The sequence below is a fragment of the Lampris incognitus genome, chromosome 2, assembly GCF_029633865.1.
Source record: "Lampris incognitus isolate fLamInc1 chromosome 2, fLamInc1.hap2, whole genome shotgun sequence".
Lineage (NCBI taxonomy): Eukaryota > Metazoa > Chordata > Actinopteri > Lampriformes > Lampridae > Lampris > Lampris incognitus.
The window spans coordinates 42,900,721-42,920,243 of NC_079212.1; the positions used below are offsets into that span (position 1 = coordinate 42,900,721).

Sequence of the window (19,523 nt, forward strand, 5' to 3'; positions counted from 1 at the left end):
GATATCATCACCTAATGATCTCTCGCCGCCTTTCTTTGTGCGGGCTCCTCCGCCCAGAGCGGAGCAGCTACAGAGGGAGAAAAGCTCTCATTATAATTCCCACCGAGTCCACGGCTCGGCTGAGAGGATCAGTCACTTGATAAAAATGATCACATAAGCCCCGCGTCTCATTCGTCCTCAATCTAGTTTATCTGCTTCAATTGAAGACTTTTCACCGCATCAGTGGGAAAATAATCACGAAGGGGGTGATGACGCACAACACAGCAAACCTCCTCTTTGTATTAACGTCTAATAAATGAATGTCGGGCGAGATACTGTTCAGCGTTTCTCTTTCATGCACGCACACACACGCAACCACACGCACACACACGCATGCAGGCATGCATGCATTTACCTGTAGACATACGTGGCGCATGCATGCTGACCTGCTTGCTATTCAACAGTTCTTTCTGTCATTGTTTCTACTCAACTTTTCTCCTCCTCTCTGTGCGCCGCACCTCGCCCCGTGTGTTTCTGTCAGACGGGCTTGTGAATAATGGCTCATCAGAGCTGGCAGACTGATAGATAATTGGGTGCACATTCTTCCATTCCCTCCGACTCCCTCTTTCTCGCTCTCCATTTCCATTTAAGGACCTATGAAAGGAGAAAGTCTTCTAAGTGTCGTATTTTCTCTGCTCGGTCAGCCGTTTGAGCCGAGGCCTGATTGAGTTATAACTGCCTCTGTGCTTTCAGCCTGATCAAAAAAACACAAACTCAGACCACAATGTGAGGATGACGTAAGAAACTGATTCGTTTTTGTTATTTACGCAAGAATGATTTTACTGACAGTCAGTTCTACACGTGATACAAAAATGTACAATGTTCACTTTACAATAATTACAACTTGGGAACCTAAACGGTGGAGCCCACTTACATTCTCGGACAAATTCATCAAGAGAACAAGGCAAATCTGAGTCTGTCAGTCTTGGGAACAAGAGACTACGCCGTTAAACTCGGCTTAGTCCTCCAGATGGAGCCCACCATTTGCGCGGGAAGGGGGTGCAGCTCCCCCTAGTGGTGGGGGCAGCCCCCCACCCCCACCAGTAGTGGCAGGTGGCTGTGTAACATCTTAGACCAGTGTTTCTCAACCCAGTCTTCAAGGAACCCCTATCCTGCATATTTTCTTTGCAACCCTGAATAGGTACCTGTTTGCAGTTATTCAACCAATCAGCAATGAATTTTGTCAGATGTTGCACACCTTGCATAATTAAGTGCTGCGAGATGAATGGTCGAGTAAGTACAAGCAGGGCTACCTATGCAGGGTTACAATGAAAATCTGCAGGATAGGGGGTCCTTGAGGACTGGGTTGAGAAACACTGTCTTAGACCCAACAGTATGCCTAACTTTTCCTAACGTACAAATGCAAAAAAGTAAAATAAAACGTAGCGTTATGTTAAACAGCGGGGCTGCGTGGAATGTACATTTTTAATAATAAAGTGAGTAAACACTCCATTCCAAATCTGCTACACATGCGCCATACAAACACGACGATGACATCACACTGTAGCGACCGGGGGAGGCGGGCGCTCTGACTGTCGGCGGTTCTGCGCTGGAGGAGCGCAATGGCTGGTATGGGACTGTTAATGTTAGATTTAAAATTGTGTTTTAATGATGGGGTGTTCATGTTGTGGTTGTTCTTGTGTTGTTGTTTTGGGGGGTCGACTCAGACTAAGTAGGAGACCGTTTACTGACTGACTGCAGGAAGGTGACTTGGACTGATGCCGCCACTTGGCACAAGGGGGGGGGCACTTGTTACGTTGTTGTCAGTTCTGGTCCGTTCTGGCCGGTGTGAATAAAAGAGTGACCCCGAGGTCGTGTGGTGTACGGGCATGGGAGTCGACCCCACCCCCCACCCCACCTGGCTCCTATGCTGTGTGTGGAGTTTTAGCGATTTAACTGAGTTAGTATGCGTCACTGCTGGTGGACGGGGCCTCTAGTCTCCTTGTCGGGTCTCCTCTCGGAGATTGTGATGAAGGCTCCTCCTCCTTTTTTTGTTTTTTTCTTCTCTAAACCCTAGTTAAAAAACACATCATCCTCAGACAGAGAGCTGCTGTCTATGTGTCGCACAATGGCCTCCACGGTCACAGTGCTCCCGCTCTGTAAGGGATGACCTCCATCCTGCTGAGAGGCGGCCAAAGGGAGAAGGGAGGGACCCGGTTCAGAAGGAGCCAGAGAGTCTGTCCTGTCATGACTGTAGGCCTGGGTGTGGATGCTGTAGAGATGCTGTGGGACTCCAACGCTGCCACCATCCAACAGGAAGTGAGACAGGAAGTGTCTTTGTGCTGTTGAGGAAGGATTACCAATCAGCAATCGAAAAGTGTTTTTTGGGAGGGGGGGTTCCCCCTTTTTCTCCCCAATTGCATCTGGCCAATTACCCCACTCTTCTTAGCTGTTCCAGTCACTGCTCCACCCCCTCTGCCGATCCAGGAAGGGCTGCAGACTACCACATACCTCCACATGTGGAGTCGCCAGCCGCTTCTTTTCACCTGACAGTGAGGAGTTTCGCCAGGGGGACATAGTGCATGGGAAGATCACGCTATTCCTCCCAGTTCCCCCTCCCCCCCGAACAGGCGCCCCGACCGACCAGAGGAGGCGCTGGTGCAGCAACCAGGACGCATACCCACATCCGGCTTCCCACCTGCAGACACGGCCAATTGTGCCGTTAGGGATGCCCGATCAAGCCGGACGTGACAAGGGGATTCAAACCGGCGATCCCCGTGTTGGTAGGCAACGGAATAGACCGCTACACTACCCGGACACCCCCTTGAAAAGGTTTTCTAACGAGGACAACCGAATCATGGTTTGAACTGCACAATAACAAAACAGTAGGAGCTTGTTCTCTATCCACCCCAACATTAGAGGTCAGTATCAGCCATCAAGAGGCCCAAGGTATTTACTACACGTGCAAGATGGTATTCTGCAATCAACGGTCAAAAGCGGTGAGCCATTATTATCAGTGCCATTCAATGTCAGTCACTCGTCAATGTCCCGGTCAATCAGGCTGAAACCAACCACAGTTAAGTTCTTACATGGTTTTATGAAACCGACACAGATTTTAATGTCCTTCATATATCATTGTTCAAAAATACTGCTGACAAATATTTAAAGGGTCGCCTGCAAAGCCTCCACAACGGAAACTGCAAGACGAGATTTTTTTTGCCAATGAACTGAAAAAAGGAATCATTTCATAAGAATTTAAACCATAAAGTATGGCTGACCAAAAGTCGATATACTACGTGTGAGGTCTCCATAGATGACCTACCTTGCAGGCTTGTGGAGGGCTCCTGGAAGCTCTCATTCAAGGACCACACATTCATGGCCGCCTCAGCCAAGGCAAACTGCTCGGCCACTCCTGGCAAACAGAATGCACATAAACACATTTTAAGCAGCTCTTCTCAGAAGCAAACAACCTGTTTTTTTTTGTTTTATTTTGGGTTGTTTTTTTCTCAGGTCTGGCGGCTTGGGAAATTAAATAATGGAGACTGCATTTGAGTCACCATTTAAAATTAACTGAGGAGCTATTGATTTTCCTTGACTTCATCCCTGAACAAGCCAATAGCAAGACCAGACAGAACAACACCCGGCAGCTGACCGTCCCTTCAGGTCTGATGACTTCTCCCTGTTTTTTTATTTTTTAAAATTAATATCGTTGATTGGTCTCACCTGCAGCGAAACGAGCTTCCTTGATCTCGTCCGTCATTTGGGAGTAGAATTGTTCGTCCTCCTGCAGCTCAGCCCCCATCCCACCCCAGGCCCCTCCGCCTTTACCCCGGCCCCGAGTCCAGGTCCCCCCGGCCCCCCTGGCCTCCCCACCCCCTCCCCAGCCCTTCCACTCGATCAGATGAGCCACCCGCCCCTGAGCCATCGCTGTTGGCTTGGTGATATGCTCCTTTATCGTGGCCACCAGGCCTAAGAGGGGGAGATACGGATAAGGCCGATTACACAGAGGGTATAAAGGGTGCAAACAAAGTTCAATCAAGAGTTGGAGGAAGAGGATAGGGGGTGGGGTGGGGGATTTAAGGAGAGGCTGAGATGGAGAGATGGACTAGATAAAAGGATAATATTTTAAGGCGGAGATTGGAGAATGGAGAGTATAAATACCACAGTTTGCAACAAGGATGGGGGTATGGGAGAGATAAAAAGAGATGGAAGGAATTAAATGTGTCGTCACAAATTGGGTTTATTCATGAAACGTGCGAGAGAAAAACCTGATGGAGAGCGAATAAGGCTGTGAGGAGAAAAACAACAGGGTCAAAGAATCACCGTTTAATTTGTGCTCTGAGGCATTAAACATCATGTCAGTTCACGCTGTGGTTGAGAATCCCTGTTTTGCATAACCTGACATGCAAGGGACTTTACTGCCCTCCTGTCTGCCACGTCATGCAGATATGTGTAATGACTTAAACACTGACGGTGCTGCAACCTGGCATGGTCCGCAGCTATTCAGACGGCTTGGTCTGGCCAACCTTGGCCAACCAAGATTGTAGAGATAACCTTACACTTCCTGGTTCAAAACCGATAGCAGGTCTGTGAACTGAATTCACATGGCTGAACATGCTCAGAAATACTTGTTTGAATAAAGAAATTCAGTGCAGAATGCAACGCTTCATTGCTGCAGCAATCAGAGTTTTGCTTCTCTGTTTACTAGAAATTGGAACGAGAGTTCATGACCACCAACACCGCATAGACTCGTGTAAATATTTATCACAGGAAAATATTCAATGAATTGTTAAACAGGAATTAGTAGATGAGGAAATCAAAGAAGGTTGAATCGTTCATCTGGATACAACATTTATTGACAGAAATGTTCCATCACTCATCTAAGTCACCTCTTCAGTCTCAACTACTACTACTCCTACTACTACTTTTGGCTGCTCCCGTTAGGGGTCGCCACAGCGGATCATCAGTTTCCATTTCTTCCTGTCTTCTGCATCTTCCTCTGTCACACCAGCCCACCTGCATGTCCTCCCTCACCACATCCATAAACCTCCTCTTTGGCCTTCCTCTTTTCCTCTTTCCTGGCAGCTCCATATTCAGCATCCTTCTCCCAATATACCCAGCATCTCTCCTCCACACATGTCCAAGCCATCTCAATCTTGCTTCTCTTGCTTTGTCTCCAAACCATCCAACCTGAACTGTCCCTCTAATATAATCATTCCTAATCCTGTCCTCCTTCATCACTCCCAGTGAAAATCTTAGCATCTTCAACTCTGCCACCTCCAGATCCGCCTCCTGTCTTTTCGTCAGTGCCACTGTCTCCAAACCATATAACATAGCTGGTCTCACAACCATGTTGTAAACCTTCCCTTTAACTCTTGCTGGCACCCTTCTGTCGCAAATCACTCGACACTCTTCTCCACCCACTCCACCCTGCCTGGACTCTCTTCTTCACCTCTCTTCCACGCTCCCTATTACTTTGGACAGTTGACCAACTCATATGCCTTCGTCACTTCTACTCCTTGCATCCTGACCATTTCACTGTCCTCCCTCTCATTCACGCATAGGTATTCCGTCTTGCTCCTACTGACTTTCATTCCTCTTCTCTCCAGGCTCTCTTCAATTGCAGCCTATTCTCGTTACAGATCACAATGTCATCTGCAAATATCATAGTCCATGGAGACTCCTGCCTGATCTCGTCCGTCAACCTGTCCATCACCATTGCAAACAAGAACAGGCTCAGAGCCAATCCTCTATGTTATCCCACCTCCACCTTGAACCCATCTGTCATTCCAACCGCACACCTCACCACTGTCACACTTCCCTCATATATATCCTGCACCACTCCTACATACTTCTCTGTCACTTCCGACTTCCTCATACAATACCACACCTCCTCTTTCGGCACCCTGTCATATGCTTCCTCTAAATCTACAAAGACACAGTGTAACTCCTTCTGGCCTTCTCTGTACTTCTCTATCAACATTCTCAAAGTAAACATCGCATCCGTGGAGCTCGTTTGTGGCATGAAACCATACTGCTGCTCGCTAATCATCACCTCTCCTCTTAACTTAGCTTCTATTCCTCTTTCCCATATCTTCATGCTGTGGCTGATCAACTTTATACCTCTATAGTTGTTACAGTTCTGCACATCACCCTTATTCTTGAAAATCGGTACCAGTACACTTCTTCTCCACTCCTCAGGCATCCTCTCACTTTCCAAGATTGTGTTAAACAATCTAGTTAAAAACCTCACTGCCATCTCTCCTAAACATCTCCATGCCTCCACAGGTATGTCATCTGGACTAACTGCCTTTCCACTCTTCATCCTCTTCATACGCTGCCCTCACTTCCTCCTTGCTAATCCACCACACTTCCTGATTCACTACCCTATTCAGTCTCAACTGGCTGCAGGTATCCCGCCCTTATAAACAATACAGTTGCACAACGACCGAAACCAACGACCAGGTTCATATGCAAATATGGGTGTGACCATTAACCAGAGTTTCAAAGGCCATGTGTCCTATTCACAGAGGACTTGGGAATGTTTGCAATCTCAGCATCGCAAGACGGTTCCTCCCTGTGAAGGATGTGCACATCCTTGAAAGGGAATAACGATGGTTTGAGCGGCGAGTCAAAAAGGTCATCTATGGTTTCGGTCGTTATGCCCAAGGCTGGATTAAAGTAACATGGGCCCTGGGGCTATGAGTTTTTCAAGCCCCCCCCCCCCAACAATCACTTAAGGTTGCAGTTTTATTTTATGACACAATGAGATTTTTGATGATGGATATATCGTCTAAATGAGTAAAGGCAAATAATAGAACAGTCTGGTAAATTCAGAAGATTACTTCACTTAACTGTAATGCAGCATTTAAAACCAGGAAAAGATAACCCTTATGCCATATCACAATATCTAAGGCAATATATCTAGTCTCATATCCCAATGTCTGGTACACATGTTAACACATTGCCAGCTGCTGGTATGAGAGAGAGAAGCAGCCGACTTCTCCCTCTACTAATTCCACTTATCATTCCTCTCATAGCAGTTCACACACACACACACACACACACACACACACACACACACACACACACACACACACACACACACACACACACACACACACACACACACACACACATCAGTCGGGAGTACAGACACAGAAGACCCTGAGCCTCGTGGGCCCCCTCATGTTGTTGGGCCCCGGGGCTTGAGCCCCGGTAAGCCCTTGCATTAATATGGGCCAGGCTATGCCACTGTATTGCTTATAAGGGTGGGGACGCCTGCAGGCACTGTGTTGTTTATAAGGGTGGGGACGCCTGCAGTCAGTTGAGACTGAAGAGGTCACCTAGATGAGTGATGGCACGTATCTCTCAATAAACGTTGTGTCCAGATGAACTGATTCAACTTTCTTTGATTTTCTTACCTGGATTATTGAGCATGCATCAAGATAGTAGCTAGACAAGCTAGTAGCGGACATGGTAGATGAGGAGTTACACAGGTGAAAAGAGCACCATGGTGTTTGTCTGTTGCAGGAGGCAATGAGAAGGCAGCAGGAGAGAAGAAAGTAAGAAAGGTCTAAAAAGGCAAATGATTAGAAAGACAGGGGTGCAAAAACACAGTTGAAAAGGAAAGGTTTGGAAAAGAAATAACGCAAACAATGCAGAAAGACATAATGAAAAGGAAGGAGAAACAGATGGCTGCAGCTTGTAGCGTGAAAGTTATTCAACAGCTAAGGCTGGTGCAGAGAGGGAGCACATTTCAGCGGGAGAAAGGAAAAAGAAAACGAATAAACGGCATACACTAAATCTGTTGATGGCTTGAGCCAACTGAGAGCGAAGTTAAAAAAAACCCCATCATGCCTCATTATCTCCACTGGACCAGGAAATGCCGGCGTCTGTGTAGTGTGTGGTGCAGACTAACAGCTGCTCAGGAGTTGAAAAGGGACAAGCAGAAGCTCCCGTCACACCCCGGTGTAAAAGCTGTGGCTGGATAAAGTAGGAAAGCTGCAGAAGTGACTCTACCGGCGTGCTCCCTGATGCAGGTGACAAACGAGTATATTAGCCATACCTGAACTCTGACATGGTTTACCACTGGAGAAGAACCTGCTCATCAGCTCCCCAGATGTTCAGACCATGCTTCTACTGTCCAACCATGGACAGTAGAAGCAAGCAGGACAGTAGAACACCATGCTTCTACTGTTACTCTGAATACAGGATCCCCCCAGGGCTGCGTCCTCAGCCCCCTACTGTACTCCCTGTACACACACGACTGTGTGGCCAGGTTCAGCTCCAACTCCATCATCAAGTTTGCGGACGTCACAGTGGTGGTGGGTCAAATCTCCGATGACGACGAGATAGCCTGCCGGGAGGAAGTTGCTGCTCTATCACTCTGGTGCCAGGACAACAACCTCCTCTTGAATGTCTCCAAAACTAAGGAGATGACTGTGGACTTCAGGGGGGCACAACAACAACAGAGGACGTACTCACCATTGAGGATCAATGGGACTACTGTGGAGAGGGTGAGCAGGTATAAATACCTGGGAGTCCACCTTACAGAGGATCTCACATGGCACTCACACACAGACACTCTGGTGAGCAAAGGCAAGGCAGCGCCTCTATCACCTCAGGCAGCTGATGAAATCCAAAGTCTCCCGGAAGATCCTCCAGTCCTACTCCGGGGCAGTGGAGAGCATCCTGACAGGATGCATCTCTGCCTGGTTTGGAAACAGCTCCGCCCAGGATAGGAAGGCTCTGCATAGGGTAATGCGTTCGGCTGAGCGCACTATTGGTAACTCACTCCCCACCCCGCAGGACTTATACACCAAGAGGTGCCGAACCAGAGCCTACAGGATTATGAAGGACCCTCACCACCCCAACAACAGACTGTTCCAGCTGCTGCAGTCTGGCAAGTGCCTCTGCAGTCATGCTGCAAATACAGAGAGACTGAGATGGAGTTTCTTTTCTCAGGCCATCAGCACTGAACTCTGACCTTACCGGGGCCCCGTCGCTGACCCATACTGCCCCCCCCATGCTCAAGCACGCATGCACACACACGCACACACACGCACGCACACGCAGTAAGGTAACCGACTACACATAACTCATATTATGTACATACATACCTCATATTTCAGCACATATACCCCAGCTTTCTATTTTTTAAGTGCTTTGGGTCGGACCCTTTAGTCGACTGGTTAACGTTGTCACCCGTGGTGCGGGAGATCCGGGTTCACGCCCCGGATGTGGCGGTTCCCGGAGCAATGTATGTGCATATGTTATATTACTGTATGTATTGTGCTGTCTATTGTCTTTTTACAGAGAGTTCTTAAGCTGTTGATTGTATATTGCAAATTGGAATGCGTGAGTACCTGTTGTACTTTGTTGTTTGCACATTTCATTTCGGCGCTCGTACCTTTTTTTTTCATTTCACTGCACTCGGGACTTGTACTTGTGACAAATACAACTCTTGAATCTCTTGACTCTTGAATTGAATCTCAAATATGCTTTTGAGGAGATATAAGAAATTGCAAAATCCCTGCCTGCTCGATTTCCATATCAAAGTGCAGAGAAATTTAAGCTTTGCTGAAAAGCCGACATCCGCCAGCGTTTTGCGAGGGGCTGCTGCAAATTCCAAGCAGAACGAAAGCTGGCGTAAACTTGGGTGTTTCCTGCAGTGAAAAAGAAGTGACATCGAGATGCAACGAGACGATGATGCAGCGAAAAAAAACTGTTTGCAGGATGTTTTTTATGGTGAAAATGAGGAGGGAGTTTGTATTACTAACCTCCCATGGAGACGGGTTGAATTTTCCCCTTTGCTGTGTCTCGTAATGACACGCACGCATGACTCATAATGGAACACAACATGAACCTGGTGTGTGTGCGCATATATTTATACTCCATAAAGTACTAGCATGGGCCAGGTTAGCAAGAAGCACTTTAAGCGAATTCAAAACAACACTGTGAACTATAAACGTATTCTCTTTACATACATGCGTATATGATGACGTAGCTTGCACAGTGCACAGGACGTCTCGGCATCAGCCTTCCTCAGCAGTGCGCAGGCTACATCGTCATATAATGGAAAAAGATAAGTTATAATAATGTTCATATTGAGCACTGTCAATTGTCATTGATTTGTGGGTTTTTTCAGGGATCCAGCACCAGAGTCTACGATATAGACAGTGAAAGTTGTTTGTCGACTTGGGAATGACTATTCTGTCATTTCCAAGTTCACCGTTGTCGGTTTTTTGTTTTCTTGTAAGCCGTCCGTTCCATCCATTATCCAAACCGCTTATCCTGCTCTCAGGGTCGCGGGGATGCTGGAGCCTATCCCAGCAGTCATTGGGGTGGCAGGCAGGGAGACATCCTAGACAGGCCGCCAGGCTGTCACAGGGCCCACACACACACACACACACTCACACACACACACACACCTAGGGACAATTTAGTATGGCTGGTTCACCTGACCTACATGTCTTTGGACTGTGGGAGGAAACTGGAGCACCCGGAGGAAACCCACGCAGATTCGGGGAGAACATGCAAACTCCACATAGAGGACGACCCCTAAGGTTGGACTACCCGGGGTTCGAACCCAGAATCTTCTTGCTCTTGCTGTGAGGTGACCGCATTAACCACTGCACCTCGTGCCACCCATATATATATATATATATATATATATATATCTACTACTACTACTTTTGGCTGCTCCCGTTAGGGGTCGCCACAGCGGATCATCCGTTTCCATTTCTTCCTGTCTTCTGCGTCTTCCTCTGTCACACCAGCCACCTGCATGTCTTCCCTCACCACATCCATAAACCTCCTCTTTGGCCTTCCTCTTCTCCTCTTTCCTGGCAGCTCCATATTCAGCATCCTTCTCCCAATATACCCAGCATCTCTCCTCCACACATGTCCAAGCCATCTCAATCTTGCCTCTCTTGCTTTGTCTCCAAACCATCCAACCTGAACTGTCCCTCTAATATAATCATTCCTAATCCTGTCCTCCTTCATCACTCCCAGTGAAAATCTTAGCATCTTCAACTCTGCCACCTCCAGATCCGCCTCCTGTCTTTTCGTCAGTGCCACTGTCTCCAAACCATATAACATAGCTGGTCTCACAACCATGTTGTAAACCTTCCCTTTAACTCTTGCTGGCACCCTTCTGTCGCAAATCACTCGACACTCTTCTCCACCCACTCCACCCTGCCTGCACTCTCTTCTTCACCTCTCTTCCACGCTCCCTATTACTTTGGACAGTTGACCCCAAGTATTTAAACTCAAATGCCTTTGTCACCTCCACTCCTTGCATCCTGACCATTCCACTGTCCTCTCTCTCATTCACGCATAGGTATTCCGTCTTGCTCCTACTGACTTTCATTCCTCTTCTCTCCAGTGCATACCTCCACCTCTCAAGGCTCTCCTCAACCTGCACCCTACGCTCGCTACAGATCACAATGTCATCCGCGAACATCATCGTCCATGGAGACTCCTGCCTGATCTTGTCCGTCAACCTGTCCATCACCATTGCAAGCAAGAAAGGGCTCAGAGCCGATTCTTGATGTAATCCCACCTCCACCTTGAACCCATCTGTCATTCCAACCGCACACCTCACCATCGTCACACTTCCCTCATACATATCCTGCACCACTCCTACATACTTCTCTGCAACTCCTGACTTCCTCATACAATACCACACCTCCTCTCTCGGCACTCTGTCATAAGCTTTCTCTAAATCTACAAAGACACAATGCAACTCTTTCTGGCCTTCTCTATACTTCTCAATCAACATTCTCAAAGCAAACATCGCATCTGTGGTGCTCTTTCGTGGCATGAAACCATACCGCTGCTCGCTGATCGTCACCTCTCCTCTTAACCTAGCTTCTATTACTCTTTCCCAAATCTTCATGCTGTGGCTGATCAACTTTATACCTCTGTAGTTGTTACAGTTCGGCACATCGCCCTTGTTCTTGAAAATCGGTACCAGTATGCTTCTTCTCCACTCCTCAGGCATCCTCTCACTTTCCTGGATTGTGTTAAACAATCTAGTTAAAAACTCCACTGCCATCTCTCCTAAACATCTCCATGCCTCCACAGGTATGTCATCAGGACCAACTGTCTTTCCACTCTTCATCCTCTTCATAGCTGCCCTCACTTCCTCCTTGCTAATCCGCTGAACTTCCTGATTCACTATCCCTACATCATCCAACCTTCTCTCTCTCTTATTTTCTTCATTGATCAGCCCCTCAAAGTATTCCTTCCACCTTCTTAGCACACTCTCCTCGCTTGTCAGCACATTTCCATCTCTATCCTTGATCGCCCTAACTTGCTGCACATCCTTTGCAGCTTGGTCCCTCTGTCTAGCCAATCAGTACAAGTCCTTTTCTCCTTCCTTAATGTCTAATCTGTCATACAACTCACCATACGCCTTTTCCTTTGCCTTTGCCACCTCTCTCTTTGCTTTACGCTGCATCTCCTTGTACTCCTGTCTACTTTCTTCATCTCTCTGACTATCCTACTTCTTCTTTGCCAACCTTTTCCTCTGTATACTTTGCTGTACTTCCTCATTCCACCACCAAGTCTCCTTGTCTTCCTTCCTCTGTCCTGATGACACACCAAGTACCTTCCTAGCTGTCTCCCTCACTATTTCTGCAGTGGTTTTCCAGCCATCTGGCAACTCTTCACTACCACCCAGTGCCTGTCTTAACTCCTGCCTGAACTCCACACAACAGTCTTCCTTCTTCAACTTCCATCATTTGATCTTCGGCTGTGTCTTCACTCGCTTCCTCTTCTTGGTCTCCAAAGTCATCCTACAGACCACCATCCGATGCTGCCTAGCTATGTTCTCCCCTGTCACCACCTTGCAGTCTCCAATCCCTTTTAGATGGCGCCTTCTACATAAGATATAGTCCACCTGTGTGCACTTTCCTCCACTCTTGTATGTCACCCTGTGTTCCTCCCTCTTCTTGAAATATGTATTCACCACAGCCATTTCCATCCTTTTCGCAAAATCGACCACCATCTGTCCTTCCACATTTCTCTTCTTGACTCCATACCTTCCCATCACCTCCTCATCATCTCTGTTCCCTTCACCAACATGTCCATTGAAGTCCGCTCCAATCACCACTCTCTCCTCCTTGGGTACCCTCTCCACCATGTCGTCCAACTCACTCCAGAATTCTTCTTTTTCATCCATCTCACACCCAACTTGCGGGGCATATGCGCTGATAACATTCAGCAACAAACCTTCAATTTCCAGCTTCATACTCATCACTCTGTCTGACACTCTCTTTACCTCCAGCACGCTCTTGACATACTCTTCCTTCAGAATTACCCCTACCCCATTACTCCTCCCATTCACACCATGGTAGAAGAGTTTGAACCCACCTCCGATAGTCCTGGCCTTACTCCCCTTCCACCTGGTCTCTTGCACACACAGTATGCCTACCGTTCTCCTTTCCATCATGTCAGCCAGCTCTCTCCCTTTACCAGTCATTGTGCCAACATTCAAAGTTCCAACTCTCACCTCCATATGCCTACCCTTCCTCCTCTCTAGCTGCCTCTGGACATGCTTTCCCCCTCTCCTTCTCCTTCGCCCAACAGTAGCATAGTTTCCACCGACACCCTGCTGGTTAACAGTACCGGTGGCGGTCGTTGGTAACCCGGGCCTCGACCGATCCGGTATGTAAGTCTTATTTATGATCCGCATATTTGATTTGGCAAAGATTTTACGCCGGATGCCCTTCCTGACGCAACCCTCCCCATTTGTACGGGCTTGGGACCGGCACTAAGGATGCACTGGCTTGTGCATCCTCAGTGGCTGGGTTCATATATATATACACTACCGTTCAAAAGTTTGGGATCACCCAAACAATTTTGTGTTTTCCATGAAAAGTCACACTTATTCACCACCATATGTTGTGAAATGAATAGAAAATAGAGTCAAGACATTGACAAGGTTAGAAATAATGATTTGTATTTGAAATAAGATTTTTTTTACATCAAACTTTGCTTTCGTCAAAGAATCCTCCATTTGCAGCAATTACAGCATTGCAGACCTTTGGCATTCTAGCTGTTAATTTGTTGAGGTAATCTGGAGAAATTGCACCCCACGCTTCCAGAAGCAGCTCCCACAAGTTGGATTGGTTGGATGGGCACTTCTTTGAGCAGATTGAGTTTCTGGAGCATCACATTTGTGGGGTCAATTAAACGCTCAAAATGGCCAGAAAAAGAGAACTTTCATCTGAAACTCGACAGTCTATTCTTGTTCTTAGAAATGAAGGCTATTCCATGCGAGAAATTGCTAAGAAATTGAAGATTTCCTACACCGGTGTGTACTACTCCCTTCAGAGGACAGCACAAACAGGCTCTAACCAGAGTAGAAAAAGAAGTGGGAGGCCGCGTTGCACAACTGAGCAAGAAGATAAGTACATTAGAGTCTCTAGTTTGAGAAACAGATGCCTCACAGGTCCCCAACTGGCATCTTCATTAAATAGTACCTGTTAGAGCCTGTTTGTGCTGTCCTCTGAAGGGAGTAGTACACACCGGTGTAGGAAATCTTCAATTTCTTAGCAATTTCTCGCATGGAATAGCCTTCATTTCTAAGAACAAGAATAGACTGTCGAGTTTCAGATGAAAGTTCTCTTTTTCTGGCCATTTTGAGCGTTTAATTGACCCCACAAATGTGATGCTCCAGAAACTCAATCTGCTCAAAGAAGTGCCCATCCAACCAATCCAACTTGTGGGAGCTGCTTCTGGAAGCGTGGGGTGCAATTTCTCCAGATTACCTCAACAAATTAACAGCTAGAATGCCAAAGGTCTGCAATGCTGTAATTGCTGCAAATGGAGGATTCTTTGACGAAAGCAAAGTTTGATGTAAAAAAAATCTTATTTCAAATACAAATCATTATTTCTAACCTTGTCAATGTCTTGACTCTATTTTCTATTCATTTCACAACATATGGTGGTGAATAAGTGTGACTTTTCATGGAAAACACAAAATTGTTTGGGTGATCCCAAACTTTTGAACGGTAGTGTATATATATATATATATATATATATATATATATATATATATATATATATATATACATAAAGCAAACAATTTCATGCACTATTCTTTGGCATTTGATGATGGCACAGATGTAAGCCAATTTTGCATATATGAAAAATTGTCACTTGGTGTGACCCAACATATCAGACTCAAAGGACAATTAGCAAAAGATTAGCACGATGTTTGCTAGGCCTTCAGCGTAGTATTGCAAGACCTTGCATATTGGTTCAAAGCATTTATGGGTTTTATATCCCTCATAATTCACTGATGGGAAAAGGAAGGTGCTTTCATTGGACACAGATGGTAACGCTGTTAGACATTAGCTGTGATAATTAGCATATAATTGAGACACAGAGAGGGAAGCTTTAGAGATGAAGCACAATGCCACATGTCAAATAAACGGGATAGAGTAAACAAACCGTATGTGTACTGCTGCACCTATTATACCCTGGTCTGCATTTATACCCAAGTGCCATTAAAGAACAACTTGAAACTGTGCAATAACACCGGTACATTTTGGCATGTGCGATAAAACATGCAGATTCAGGTTAGTGCAATACACAGACTGACTATTCATCCAGTGTAATAGATATTACACTTGATTTTACACTTATGTATACATATGTTGACGGTGCTGCAAATGTGTTTCTATTTGTATTTTGTATATTTGTATATATTTTATGACTATTAGGCAGCACAATGGCACAGCGGTTAGCGCGGTCGCCTCACATCAAGAAGGTCCTGGGTTCGAGCCCCAGGGTAGTCCAACCTTGGGGGTCGTCCCGGGTCATCTTCTGTGTGGCGTTTGCATGTTCTCCCCGTGTCTGCGTGGGTTTCCTCTGGGTGCTCCGGTTTCCCCCCACAGTCCAAAGACATGTAGGTCAGGTGAATCGGCTGTACTAAATTGTCCCTAGGTATGAATGTGTGTGTGTCTGTCGGCCCTATGATGGCCTGGCGGCCTGTCCAGGGTGTCTCCCCTCCTGCCGCCCAATGACTGCTGGGATAGGCTCCAGCATCCTCGCAACCCTGAGAGCAGGATAAGCGGTTTGGATAATGGATGGATGGTCTGCATATATGGTGTGTTACTGAGCATCTGTCTGTGTGGGCCACGGAGGATGGATATCACAATGCTGACATCGTATGGAGACCGCTCGTCTTTCTCCCTGTCTGATTCATAAGGAAATGTGATGCAAACTTGACAGATCTGTGTGTGTGTGTGTGTGTGTGTGTGTGTGTGTGTGTGTGTGTGTGTGTGTGTGTGTGTGTGTGTTTCTCTTCTCTTACCCATAAGGGACGAAGTGGCCAGCTCCCCGATATCATAACTACCAGTCTTATCTGCCATGCTGCCATTGGAGGGTTTCTGGCCTCCCTGCAATACACAACATAGTATACAACAGACGAGAATGAAAGAGAAGATGTATATCTATGTCTCCATACAGGCTGACCACACACACACATAAACAAACACAGATATAGTGCAGCCTATATCTACACATGCACACACGCCTGTACTGCACATTTGCATGGGTCCTCGGGCAAACACGTTGTTGGTGCGATGACACCACCCGCACATCTGATAGGGCGATAGATGCAAAAATGGATGGCATTTGTGAAACTCGAAGAGACCCGCTATCAAAAGGAGAGCCTTTAAACTTCAAAGTGTGGTGGGGTCTTAACCCAAACAGCGAGACATTTAAAGGACTCGGAGATACGGAGCTTGAACAAACCTTTCAGAAGATAGTGACGATAACGCAGGACGAAGGGACAGCAGATGGCAGCCCGTTGAAAGTGATACCGAAGTCAAAATGGAGTTTCCCGTACAATAAAATTCAATATGGACGTTCAGTGCAGGGTTGGGAAATTGAGAAACTGAACATCCTCTTGGTGAAATTAAAGCGGTGTCCAAGTTTGACAATAGCAGGCTGTCATTTGTATATATATATTTTTTTTCTCCACTTAATAAAAAAGGACACCATTTCTGCAGCTGCTTTGCATTGCTTTGAATAGATTACTGGGTGTGAAATCCTGCAAGAAATTTTGCATCCCTGTTGGCTAACAGGAAGTAGTGTCATATAACTGTGAGATAACAAAACACTGCTTTTCATATGTGCAGCAGAATCAGGCTAACCCACTCATTTGTTTATCTATTTATTTATCCCCCCCCCTTTTCTCCCCAATTGTATCCGGCCACCGATACATGTGGAGTCGCCAGCCGCTTCTTTTCACCTGATAGTGAGGAGTTTCGCCAGGGGGACATAGCGCGTGGGAGGATCACGCTATTCCCCCCCAGTGCCCCCCCCCCCGAACAGGCACCCCGACCGACCAGAGGAGGCACTAGTGCAGCGACCAGGACACATACACGGGCATTCGAACCGGCGATCCCTGTGTTGGTAGGCAATGGAATAGACTGCCACGCCACCCGGGCGCTCTAACCCACTCATTTATGAAAAAATGACGTTCATCACACCGCTCGGTTGTGAAACTAGGAATATATTGATATAAACAACAACATCTCGTCCGAGCATGAGACAGAAATCTCTGGCTGAAGCGGGCAAAGTGGAAATGAGAGGGCCTGGATGAGGACCGGGGTGACCGGGGGTGACCATCTGCTCCATGCTCAGTCAGTGCAGAACTCTACCAAAGGACACTGGCTGTCAACATGCTAGATTATGCCGTAAAGAAATCATTGTTAGTGAGGCAAGCGGTGCCAAGTCAGATAATTGGCTTAAAAGCTGATTCGCAAGATAAACTCCTTGGCGTGCCACCTGTCAGCTCAACATTTTGTGTGTTGTTGTGCCGCTAACTAATGCTAATTAACTAATGCTAATTAAAAAGTGCTCAGAGAGTGGCTCTCAGACATGACTGAATGGCACTTTATGTGCCGTCACATGAAGGATTAAGCAGAAAGCAGTAATCGGTGTCCCCCGTAGTAAAACCTTAACGTGAGAGCACTGAAATGAAAGCATGAGTGGAAAAAAAGAAAAGGAGGAGTGCTTCACAATGACGCTTTGCATGGACGACAACTCTGGATGATCTGAGCCACTAACATGGAGAGGAAAGGTGAGTGCCACAACCAACCTTGCCTGCACACAGCTGCCCCTCCTCCTGTCCCTGCAGCACCGCCATGGGTTGTTGGAGCTCTGTGGGGCATCACACACACACACACACACACACACACACACACACACAACACACACACACACACACACACACACACACACACACATGCTGGAGTTAGAATCCCAGTGTGTGTGCAGAGGAATTTCCATGTGGATTTCTGTGTTCATTCATGTGTGCGTCTGTAGACGTGCTTATTCATGTGTGTGTGTGTGTGTGTGTGTATCCAGGGAGGGGTTAGGGTCTTTGAAGCCAAAATGTCACCGTGTGTAAAGGCCACGGTCAAACAAGCAAACAAGGCCCATACATAATGGATGAAAGACAGGGATGCGGGAATGGAGACACCCAGGGAGACGGAGGGAGACGTGATGAATCCTCATGCAGTTGTTAGCCGAGCTCTCTTGGTGCACTAAATACCGTCTTTACCACCAGCACGCCCGGTTTAGTCTTAACTGATACGGATGATGCTCATCTGATGCCTGGCGAGGTAGCGCGGATCATTCCGGTGGAGTATGACTTCTGTCATGAAGACAAACCGACTCACACAAACACACACAGGAGTGTAAATACAAACAGGGCTCTCCCAAGGGAGACAGATGGGTGTTGCTATGAGAACACCACAGCAACAGATGGCGAGTGATCCCCTCCCCATCTACCTCGGTAATGTTCTCTGTTGTACACACACACACACACACAAACACACACACACACACACACAAACACTTCTAGGGCAGCGTAACGTAGGACCCCGTCGGATTCGATTTGCAGGTAAGGAGGCCATATTGTGTCTCCTTTGCCTGTCGTGACATCGGAGCAACCACCCTCTACTGGTGTCAGCGTGGAGCCACTGTACAGGTGGGTGGGGGTGGTGCGGTGGGGAGGCTAGAAGGTGTAGCAATGCACACACGTGTGCATGGTAGCTGCTGCCCCGCGCCGGAGGAAATCGACGGCCTCCTCGCTTGTACTAAAAGTCTGCAGCGAGAATCGACCCTGTCATGGCCTGGCGGCCTGTCCAGGGTGTGTCCCCGCCTGCCGCCCCCAGTGACTGCTGGGATAGGCTCCCGCATCCCCGCCACCCTGAGAGCGGGATAAGCAGTCCGGATAATGGACGGGTGGATGGAATCCCGACTAAAACTAGGAAATGTGGCCATATTACACCAACTCTTGCCTCCCTTCATTGGCTTTCTGTCCATGTTAGGTCAGAATACAAGGCGCTCCTGCTGACTTATAAAATCCTAAATGGGCTTGCCCCATTACACCTGTCTGATCTCCTTGAACCGTACAGTCCATCTCGAGCTCCCCGCTCTCAAGACACAGGGCTCCTGTGTGCATCCGGAGTTAAAGAGAAGTCAGCTGGTGGCAGGGCCTCTTCCTGCCGGGC

General features: G+C 47.2%; 1 protein-coding gene across 2 annotated transcripts in view; it reads right to left on the minus strand.

Moving 5' to 3' along the window:
• Positions 1–1,197: 1,197 nt before the first annotated feature.
• The window catches only part of fam131c (family with sequence similarity 131 member C), a 35,243-nt gene continuing 16,917 nt past the window's right edge, over positions 1,198–19,523 (minus strand). For both annotated transcript variants that reach the window (XM_056275028.1, XM_056275027.1), the window contains exons 2-6: positions 18,104–18,165; positions 16,310–16,394; positions 3,703–3,948; positions 3,302–3,391; positions 1,198–2,321 (exon numbers count right to left, since the gene is read on the minus strand). In XM_056275028.1, the coding sequence (XP_056131003.1) occupies positions 2,053–2,321; positions 3,302–3,391; positions 3,703–3,948; positions 16,310–16,394; positions 18,104–18,151 (738 nt within the window). In that variant the 5' untranslated portion in view covers positions 18,152–18,165 and the 3' untranslated portion in view covers positions 1,198–2,052. The remainder of the gene's footprint in view (positions 2,322–3,301; positions 3,392–3,702; positions 3,949–16,309; positions 16,395–18,103; positions 18,166–19,523) is intronic.